Below are 11,558 nucleotides of genomic sequence, written 5' to 3' on the forward strand. Positions count from 1 at the left end.
CTGATATAACCGCTATTTCGTGAAAAGCATGAAAAACATCAGCTCTTACCAAGCTCAATGCTTTGTTCATCTTCAACAGCTGCTTTATCATTTTTGGCCGTTGACTTTTTCAAGGGTGATTGCAACTTGATTTTCAATCGGCGCTTAGATTTCTTTGTTTTCTTGGTCACTAAGGAAGTAGTGTCGTCACTTGGAGCTGGAATTAATTCATGCATTCGTGTAAATAACCTTTTTCGAAGTCACAAATACCAATTAAAAAATATATGAAAACAAGCACTGTAACAACAAATAGGAATACAAATAGGAATAGAAAATATCAGGGATGTTCTACCCCGTTCCACACTGGTACATCTTGGGCATGTACAAAGAATGAGTGACGTCAACTGGGTAAAAAGAGTAACAGAGTTTGAGGTGGAGAGGAATGCCCCAGGTAGACCAAAGTTGGCTTGGAGGGAGGTAGTGCAGACAGGAGAACACATGAACACATGTAATAAGAAATAGAAAGCCACAAAGACAATAAATGTTTACGTGTGTCTATAGTGTCAATCGCTTCGACCACATTAAATAATCTTGAAGGCTTACCAGGGGCATCCTCATCGATCCTTGACGATTCTTCGCTCTTAGTCTGCTTCGATTTCTTCTCGTTCTTCTTTGAAGATGTGGAAATCTTGTCTTCATTTTCGCTAGCTCCGGCTGAAGCAAAGGAGTTTAAATTATAAGCATTATGACAAAACTTAGGTTATGATTAAGAGAAAGTAGTGTCAAAATATCAAGTTAAAAGTACTCAATCGCCATTTAGAGAGAAAGAGAGGGAGTATTTATTAAAAGCCATACCATTAGCTTTCCCTTTTCTCAGCTTTAACCGCCCAAGTGCTCGACTCCTTGCTTTAACGTGTTTATCACCAGACTAATCAAATGAAGGCAGATAACAGAAAAGAAAAATAAAGCAGAATAGAACGAAATTAATGGAAGAAAAGATATTTAAAAAGTGAATGAATTAAAATGATAAATAAAGAAAAAAAATGAAATGTCAGTATTGTAAAAATAGGACAGCAACAAAAAATTAAGAAGTGAAAGAAAACTTAAATAAATGGATGCTTAAGCAAAAAGATGAGTAAATGATTATATAAATGAATAAACACTATATATTTATATATTGCATAGACACTGCAATGGAAAATTAATGATATACATGTACTTACCGGTTTGTCACTTTCAGCGTGGGACGCTTCTGCTTTTTCTTTCTTCTTCTTCTCTTTCTTTGCTTTACCTTGAAGTTACATATTACATTATATAGTTGTTTAACTTTCTAATTACTTTAAAAAGAGCGTAATGTCTGAAAAAATACAAAATATTGTAATATACTCATCGCTTCTAAAATCAGCCGTACTTTTCTATGAAGCTATGTTGTCACAACGCTAGAACTCGGACCAAAAATGGAGTTTTTGTGACAAAGTCCTTGAATAAAAACAAAAACCCTATTTATCTCAATAAAAATAATACCTGTACTCAATATTATGATAAATATTTATCCTGAAATGTTATATAGTTTAACTCTCACCTTTCTTATATATCTTATCCTGGTCCTCGTCCTCTCCACTGCCCCCACAAATAAGACATGTAATGTGTATAGAAGAGAACAGTACTCTCAGCCAAGCAAAAAAGCTTAGATTTGGATTCCGCCAAGGAGGGACTTGGTCCTGAAATTAAGTCAATATAAAATCTAAATGTGTTCTCTGCTTTAAGCAAACCGACATCTTTTGAATTCATAACGGTGAAATTATAAACATTGTTAGAAATCATTATTGAACCATTTGGTTTGTCAACTTACGTTATCCCCATTACTCGGCATTCTGTTGTGTAACTATAGGTATGTTAGATATAAGGTATGATCATTTGTCTACTTAGATTTACATAGAAAAGTTTGTCAGATAAATGAACAGCTTCGGTCGTTGTCCGCAATTTTTGGCGATTTCGGTTGCTAGGACGCATATGTCCATGACAACAATGGGACACGTCACTGCGTATGACGTCAGCGCGTGTGACGTGCCATTGTGACGTCGATTTCCTAACAACAAACGTTCTCCAATGTAAACATTTGATCAATAGTTGCCCGACCTGGCTTTCGTGTAATTTACCCGTCCTTTCCTATTGTTCATAATTTTTGTGAACATTTTGCTACATACAATCAATAAGGATATTCCTCTATAGTTGTTCACGCTATTGTGCGCCCCCTGCTCATAAACAGCTTGCACAAAGCAATGCCTCCGCCCATCTCTTTGGGTATACACCAAGGTCCAAAATGCTGTTGAATAGTATAATCAGATATGCTATGATTATATGCAGCGGGTTATTATAGAATTCTACACTAATACCATTAGCCCCAGGCGCCTTTTTGTTTTTCATTTGCCTTCGTGACTTCTTTAATGTCAGTGGAGTTATTAAGTTCTCGAGGGTCATCATTGACACAGTGCTCACAATAATAGTCATTCTCTTCCAGGTCTTGACGCACCTCTTTTGATATTGAGCTTTCTGTTTCCTGCGGGTTATTTAGTTGCATAAAATATTCAAACCACCGGTCACTAGTTATGACACTAGACGACGAGCACTTTTTCCCTTTGATTAATTTCCAACATACAAATGGATCATGTTTTGTCTTCTCAATGTTTTGCTGCTGGTTTATTTTCCATTTATTGTAAATTCGACAAATTTCTCTACATGATTTATTTTTTTATTTATTTATTATTATTATTATTATTATTATTATTATTATATATATTTTTTTTGTAGCTTTCTAGATCTATGTCGTCATTAGTACGTATGAATTTTCACAACAACGAATTTTATAACGCTTTGCGGACCTGCATGCATTGTCAAACCAACCTTCATGTAATGGTCTGTGCACCTTGTGGGTCTTTTTCATATCACCCGCCGCTCCATTATATCCACTGTATGGTCTTTGGTACATTATGGCTAAAGTTTTCCAAGGAACCTATCTTTTCCATTTCTCACTCCAGGCAAACTTGAAGAAGGGTATACTATCAGGTTTACTGTGATACTTGCATAAGTGTTTACATTCTCATTTTTACAGTTCAACACACATTCTAGGGGAAAATGTTCCAACAGATCTATGTCCATAACCTCGAGGTGTGTGATTATGACACATAGCGCGTAGTCTTCTGTACTATGACCATAGTTGGCTTCGCAAGTAAATTCTCCATCCACATTTCCATGTTTTCTTCCATTTAACAAATCAGGGCCCACGCTACAGCACAGTTCAACCAAGTCCTGACCATATCTGTTGTACTCTAGATCTTTATTTTTTCGGAAAATGGAAAATTTGTCTATTTCATACCAATCGGCTACATATTCCGCTCCATCGATTTCGATTAAGTCATATAACGTGCCAGTCCTTTCATTCTATCCCCCACTGACATAAAATATGCGTCCTCGTATGCTGCTTTCATTTTGAGCAACCATTCACCCAATATCTCCATTCCATTTCCATGATTTTCCCCATAAATACTAGCCCCTTGAGGTGAAACATACACAGCACTAAATACAATATTTTTGTCAAGCCCTGTAACCTGCTTGGCTTATAGTAGGGAGACAGTGTCTAATTTAGGGGTTTTGATTTCTTTTAGATCATTTACTAAACGCTCCTTAATATATACTAATATGCCGACATTCTTTTTTACCTCTCTATAACAAGCATAACATAGATACCCTGATAGCCGGTCTTTCCATTCCGATAAACCATTGACATTTGATGTTATTCAACTCAAGTTCGAAATAACGGTAAATACGCCAACTCGTCTTGAAACGTTAGACGTCAAGCGGCCAAAAAGCGTAAACAAACATAGGTATAATATATGTAGATTTTTTCTTCAGTTAGATTTTCGATAAATGTCATTAACACTCAAATTATAGCAGAATATTTTGAACATATTATTATCTTGAAAATATGTCCAGAATATAGGAGTGAAGTACTGGTATGTCCACTCTTATTATTATACCACTGTCAAAATTATAGAATATTTGATTGGGTAAATATATAAAACGTTTGCAAACATCTCCTAACATCCAAGAAATATAACGAGAAGAAATATAAGTTTTGGATGTGACCGTAAATAAAAAAATTAATGAACTAGGCTTATCGGGTGATGTAGCCCCTAATTCAATAAATATCTACTGTAAATATAGTGAATATTACTCACCTCCTCCAAGATTCTCGGCATTCTGTTGTGTAGAATCTATGTGAACTGTATATTGTGTAGTCTATAATTTATCAAATAATCTTAGCTATAAACATTATTTTTATCAATCGTTCGCTGTCTGCAATGTTTTGCTGCTAGGATGCAACGTATGTTACGTCACAGTGGGAGTTACGTCATCAAAACTGTCTGAAGCGTAGGCCTACGCGACGGCGTTATTTTTACGCGAAACCAACCTCTCATCTGCCATAATCTAGGCTTATATGTATCAAACCCTTATTAGAGGCTTATACTCCATCATTGGTTAGAAATCAAACAATTGCATGCATTGCATAACTGGTTTTAAAAGATTTGGTCTTTGGTATTCATCTATTTTTGTTCGGCTCGGCTTTTATTGCTGTTTTGTGGGGTAATGAAGAGAAAAGAGAGATTTTAAAAATATCTACCTAGTAGGCCTAGGTGTAGTAGCCTACTTCTTAGTTGAAAATAAGCAAAGAACGAGGATTCAATAGTGGCTATTTTACACATATGAACTATAATTAAGCCTTTAGATACATCATACAAAAGAAGCGCGGTTTGTTTTTTCATCGACTGTCTACGTTGCAATTGAAGACATTGTCTGTGCATTAGCAAAAGGTAATGCTATCTGTAAACAGACTATATATGACAGTTCAGATAATAGCCGATAGATGTGGACCTTGAATGCCGTTCACAAGGTTTTACTTAGAGTGGTTTTGCCGCAGAACTAGTTCACCCAAAGGCGTTCAAGTCCTCTGAATGCCTTATTAAATGTTACGATATGCACCCGTACAATTTATGCGAAAACACATTTTCGAGGAATACCAAGCACATTCTCAGCGTATTTGTTACAGCCTGTGTTGCTACTGTTTCTGTACGTGTGCTGCAAGTACGACATGTCTGTGTGTGTGTGTGTGTGTGTGTGTGTGTGTGTGTGTACGTGCAATATACTGGGAGATCAGCGTATGGCCTCGTATGAATTGCTAATCACTCACGAGCACAGCGTACTCGCACCGCGTATGACCCATGCAAGACCGACGCACGGTGTATGTATAACTTATGAACGGTGTTATATTGTGCACGTATCAGATTTGTGCACGCCCTAATGTCTTATCTTCACCTTTGCAGAGAGATATTATTTATGATTTTATTTTTATGTATTATTATTTTAGCGAGCTCACTACATCCAGCGCAGAATTGCTTAAAGGTCGGCATATGTGAACACAAAAGTAAGCAATATGATTAGCCGTATAATCCTCTTTACCCTGCCCACGGAGACACCCGGTATAAGCACGTGGGGGCATGCTGGCATACTATCTATTGGTGTTAGTGGTATATTTCAAGACTTATCAGTAGATTCATATATCTTAGAGCATGTTTACACGTAGTTTACTGGCACATGTTCGCTTTAAAACTAGTGGGTGATTACATCAAGGAGTTATAACTCCTTGATTACATGTAGTTCAATGCATTGCTTCAAACGGAAAATACGTATTTAGAAAAAGTATATTTAGTTTAATCACAAATAGAGGGATTGGATACCGGTTCAATCTAGGATCGAGGTTATTTCTTTTAATTGTCTCGTGTAAACGTGCCTTGGGTTAATGCTCAACGTATGCATTTCTCTATATATACATGTAAACCTCTTTCTTAATCGGGATGCGCGTGGCTACAACATGGCGTCCCCACCAAAAACACTGACCCTGTGTGTCACCGCCTGTATTTTATCATCTGTTGTAGTTGCAGCGCAGGTAAGGTCATTATAACAATAGGAATAGGTGGTGTTACTAACGAACCTTAGTTAAATATACCGAAAAATGATAACTACTCGTAAATCAAATTGATAATGATAGCAGCGGCGGCGTTGCTATTTTTAGATGCTACCAGTGGTACTTGTATGTCACCCATGCATGTTATTAAATTTAATGCTTTAAATTTTTATTACTTTTCAACAAAATCCCTATATTTACATGCAGTCTCTGAGAGTTACGAAAAACTGATGATGAAACATCAAAATGTATGAATTTTTTGCTAATTAAGTGGTCTTTATTTTCCAGTCCATTTATCAGCTTTGTACCGATACTATACATGTATGTATTACTGACGTTATTAATTGTCTATAGGTCGCCATTCAACAGCTAACCAGAACAGAATTGCAAGAGATATTTGGGGTTCAGGATCACAGTAAAGGTAAAAAGTTAGCTTATCTTCCTTTATTTGAATAAAGTTTGATGTTTGGTGTCGAAATCAGCTGCAAGATGAGATCAAACACACCAGGACATTGAACTTCAATTACATTGAAAATTGTGAAGGTGAACCAATTGAATTAAATCGCGGTATGATTATTAATATTTACCCCTGCACGTGAGAGAGCAAGTAGCACAGTTGACAAAAGCATAAAAGTATTTTTTTTTCATGGCACGCATACGACACTAACAAATTTCAGTTTCCATTTCTAATAATCCCATGATCGTAAAGAACGGTTTTGTTTTCAGTGCCAGATTATAGTTTGACAGAAATCCACGAATACCAAACTAGGGGGGCCTCAAACCATGATGGTCGTCTGCGGATGTCTATGAAAGTGGGCGGCCGTTTGCTTCGTCTGCATCTATCACGTAATGACGACCTCGTGCAAAACACGCTCGTGACCAAGCTCAGTGTAAACGATGACGGGCAGACGATAGAGGAGAGCGTGACAGGAAAAGTCAGTTATCTATATGCTTATCTTTTCAAATGATCCTATGAATGTTGTCTTACATTTGAATACGTAAATAAGTCTATGATTATATTACGATATATAACATAAGAACCGTTTCTTTTTCACTTTATAGGACTTGAAACATTTGAATAAAGTGGCAGTAATTTACCTACAAAATGGAACCAAATGAAAAAATGCGGTCAGTCTCCGTTAATTTATCATACTACATGTATACCGGTTTAATATAACGTGTTTTCTACAGGACGATGTTGACGGTGAATTGAGTCAGCTATACGAGGACCCTGTACACCCTGCTGCTTTCACAATACAGAGAGATGCATCTGGTCTTCTGTTGGTATGTAATCAAAAAGGAATCCATTATTTCCGTTTCATTTTAGAATTTAAAAATGAAGATGTTAAACATTCATCATTCGGATTAGTTGGTCAATTTGCTCGATATGTCATAGATTTTTTTCCCAAATTTTGTTAAACCTCCTTAACAATATAGGATTGTCCGTCATCAATATTTGTTCAAAATGGGTTTTTAATTTATATAGGATGGATCTGTCGGGGACTACGTAGTTCGAACCCTTCCGGATCACGTGACCTCAAACTCCTCGCTGCGTCACGTGGTCTACAGACAGCCAGACGTTCGATTTGTCTCGGATGAATACTGTAACTACCAAACACTAACACGAATTATTATTATTTCTAATCTTAATTTTAATCGACAATTGTGATTTCATTGCAATTCACTCATTATTTTCGTGTTCATGCGTTTATCCGTGCGTATACGTGCCTCTCTCTCTTCTCTCTTTCCCTTCTCTCTGTGTTTGTGTGTGTGTGCGTGTGTGTGAATTTGAAGTTCCCGTCTCTTGGATGCTTTCACTTCAGACCCTCCCGATGAAAATACCAGTGCAAACATCACACAACCAAGAGGATTACATAAAAGACAAGTCAAAGTCCCGGCGATAGTGTACGCAGAAGTCACTCTCATTGTCGCTCATTCTGTTATAAGGAACAAGGGTTCGGAGGCCAACGCCAAGAAATATGTTCTTAATTATTGGAACAGCGTATGTTGGAAATAATTTATTTATGTTCACGGGGTGTTTGGAGGTAAATTTCATCTTGAAAGTAATAAGTAATTGTTAAAAATAGCTTAATATGGGGCACCAAATTAAGTATAAATGGTAAATTGAATGGTTTACATGAAGGGCTTGGATATACAAATAGTTTTAAAATATGCTTCGCATTTTCAGGTTTCCAGCAATTATAAAAGTTACAAAATGTCACCAGATATCCGTTTCAAAATCAAAGAGTTTATAATGTGTTCGGTGAGTATCCTTTCCTGAAATGCTTTTGCGTTTGGCGTTCTGGCTGAAACAAACACACATGCACGCACACACATACACACACACATACACACACACAAACACACACACACACACACACACTTTAAGATTCTATGCCTATCACATGCAATAATCATTCACTGTGTAAACTCCAGAGTCCTACTGCAGCAATGTGCAATGGCATAGACCAGTCTGGCAGTCTTGGGGACGTCTTGCAGCGAATGGTGGACTACTTAAAGCCGAGGAAGAAATACGATATTGCTGTGGCTCATAATTGGTAAGTGGATGCAATGCGTGCGGGATAATTATTTTCTTCATTCTACTTTCTATATTTATTTTATTTCAGTTTGTTTTATTTTACTTTTTTATTTGTCTATTTGTTAATCATTATAATCATCATTGTTGTTATTTTTGTTTTACAACGTTCAGGGCTTAAGACCGCGCTCACTGATAGAAGACTTCTAGAAAACAAACCCAAGCGAGGCGCGAAACACTCACAGAATTAATTTGTATATTCTTGCAAAGGAACACATTGCTTGCAAACGTATGGTTCTGCCAATGGTCATTTCAATCGGAAAAAAGTCTAAATGGACATTTTTACGAATACTTTGTCATCTGTGACATATATATATATATAACACCATATCTGTTTCAGCGCGAATGGATGGAACAGGGGGGATGGTAGGTATTTATATACTTTAAAATGCTAAATTACCGTAAGACTAGATAACTTTCTTATTTGCACGAGTTCTAAGTATATCTAATTGAAATAATTTCCATTGTGTTTAACCAGCTCAATATAATGTATGACTAGCCCCCTTAAGCATAAAATTACGAAATTGGGGAAAATTCTGTAATTGCTTTTTTTAACTACATTCAATATTTTCATAACACAAAACAACACCCAACAGCAATTTTGTATCCTTTATCATTGCAGGTATGGGTGCAGTGGCCAAAGCCTGTGACCCTTGGGCAGTAGGAGTGGTCAGTGATGACTGCAGCCAGCGCTTCACGAAACTTCACCTCCACGAGACTGGCCACATGTAAGTGACCCAAACACCGTGTATCTGTCCATGTGTGAATATATTTGTATTTATATATATATATTGTAGGATCTATTTTACTTTAAATTTTGCTAAATTATTGGTGTGTAATTAGCTTGCACATTTTAAAAAATGTGAATTTGGAAGGTTCGATAAAGGTTATCAAACAAATAATTTAAAAAATTCGGTTTGTAAACAAGATGTTAAAGAATACAACATTCTAAGGGGTATCAGGTAACTGGTTCTTCCTCCATATACAAGCAAGTGTCAGTACACGTGCTCATATGAACGGTATATGCGTATGAATTTAAATAAGATCATGTAGGAGTGAACGTCATGTTAACATGCTCGTTGAGATAATAAGAACAGTGCATTATTTTGTACAAAAAATGTTGACGGTGTGACAGGAATGGTAGTCCTAGGAATGGAAGTCCGGGTGTCCCATATAATTAGTACAGGTCCGAGTATTGGCGTTAGTATATGGGGCAAATGTCACCTGTACCAAGTAATGGGGAAAGGACCACGGTTCCTAACAGTATACCATGCATGTCACACTGACAGCAGTCCGTTTCACATTCATCACATTTCAAATACATTATAAAAATAATATTTAATTTCCCTCCACAGTCTGGGCTCCCCTCACGACGGAGACAGCGGCATGCCGTGTGACAGGAGCGCGTACCTGATGACCCCTAACGGCTATTCTACCTCCCACCTCCCCTCCCCCTGCACCAGGGCGAAGTGGAGCGCTTATTGGAGGTACTTTTGTGATTATTATTGTTACCTAAAATATGCGAACATAAAAACCCTGTACAGTGATCAGATTTGATGCTGTCAAAGTCATGGTAAACTGTATACGTTATTATGAAAGCTACAGGCAAACAAGGTTAAAAACTTTAATAACAAAACAGTAATGAAGGGTAATATTACTATAATATGTAAGGCAGGGGATAAAAACATTGCTTGTTTGACCTGTTATCCTTGGGGGAGTAGGGATAGAAAGGATAACTCCAAATTGGAAGTAGGCGTCCCGGCTAGCCGCACGAAAATGCAGTAGTATCGAAGTAGCAAAGAAGCATTAACGCAGTAGTGGTGTGGAGCATATTTGCAGTAGAAATGCAGTATACCCTACTGCAATTCTACTTCAAAAATTACATAGGGTTGTACAGAGGAGGAGCATTAATGCAGTAGATTAGCAGCATGATAGAAGCATGTTTCAAATATGCTAATTAGCTCCCAATGCGAAGCAGATTTGAGGCATATTTGCAGTATGATTGCAGTAGTCTACTGCGCTGGAGCATCTACTGCGTTTTCGTGCTATAGCTAGTAGCGTTTTCGTGCTATAGCTAGTAGCTAGCTAGCTGTGTCTTCTGTATTTGCTATTGAAGCGGGATGAAGTAGGTTTATACTTCAAGTTTCAGAGCCCTTTGGCGCTACGCTGCATTCGTGACAGAAAGCACACCCAATGTAACGGATATGCACCATGACAGCTTTTAAATAAGGGTGCTGATAAACAGAAATAACATGTACAATTTAAAACTCTTTTCTTTTCTTTTTTTTTTTTTCCTTTTCCAGTTCTTCCAAAGGAGCCTGTATGCACATGTAGAAATGCTGAAAGAAACTCCCGACCTTTTCTCTTTGGTCGTCGATAATATAAAATATTGATCTGATTGGTACATTTGTGAATGGAACTCTGTCATCTAGTTTATTGCCATTAATGCGATGTAAGACACAAAGAACTGTTACTAACAACAATTTTGACTTAATGAATAAATAATGTTTTACCACATCAACTTAACCTTCCAAATCTCCATTTATACTTAGGAAACTGTTTCATTGACATAATTCTATGGATAGGTTTCGCAAAGTGGTAACTGTAACTTTTGAGTCATTTTAAAGAATAGTTGGTTTTTAGAAATCTAAAAAAAAGATTTCCCACCGTATATATCCTGCCAGCGCACCAAATGCAATAACCGTTTTACTAACAAAATTGTTTCTTTTTTTTTTTTTTTTTTTTTTTTTTTTTTGCAAAATAATAAAAGAATTGGACAACGTCAAATCTGGGAGTAATGCAATATTTTATACATTTCTAAAATAACTAATGCGTAAGGTTTACATACTTCAGTGGTGTGGGGAATCCCCGCCACACTGCCAAGATCAAGTTGACAAATAACCGTCGGTGACGATTAAGTTGGTCGTCGGATTGTCCTTGTAGCAATGCCACGTATTAAGC

At 36.9% G+C, this 11,558-nt stretch overlaps 2 protein-coding genes across 2 annotated transcripts; one reads left to right on the top strand and one right to left on the bottom strand.

Moving 5' to 3' along the window:
• Positions 1-24: 24 nt before the first annotated feature.
• Positions 25-1,852, bottom strand: LOC106170978 (uncharacterized). The gene is made up of 6 exons (XM_024077284.2): positions 1,832-1,852; positions 1,562-1,700; positions 1,203-1,270; positions 835-907; positions 583-693; positions 25-196 (listed from the first exon to the last, which is right to left on the bottom strand). The coding sequence occupies exons 1-6, from the start codon at positions 1,850-1,852 to the stop codon at positions 39-41; spliced, it is 570 nt and encodes a 189-aa protein (XP_023933052.2). The 3' UTR covers positions 25-38.
• Positions 1,853-5,800: 3,948 nt separating this feature from the next.
• LOC106170979 (A disintegrin and metalloproteinase with thrombospondin motifs like) lies at positions 5,801-11,118 on the top strand. Its single transcript, XM_013551050.2, has 12 exons — positions 5,801-5,983; positions 6,356-6,422; positions 6,728-6,936; positions 7,193-7,285; positions 7,488-7,605; positions 7,825-8,003; positions 8,190-8,264; positions 8,438-8,559; positions 8,938-8,963; positions 9,220-9,325; positions 9,953-10,084; positions 10,901-11,118. Exons 1-12 carry the CDS (start codon positions 5,837-5,839, stop codon positions 10,929-10,931), a joined length of 1,305 nt encoding a protein of 434 aa, XP_013406504.2. The 5' UTR covers positions 5,801-5,836; the 3' UTR covers positions 10,932-11,118.
• Positions 11,119-11,558: the final 440 nt, after the last annotated feature.

This window comes from Lingula anatina, chromosome 6 (assembly GCF_051362555.1).
Source record: "Lingula anatina isolate TDL-2025a chromosome 6, LinAna3.0, whole genome shotgun sequence".
NCBI lineage: Eukaryota > Metazoa > Brachiopoda > Lingulata > Lingulida > Lingulidae > Lingula > Lingula anatina.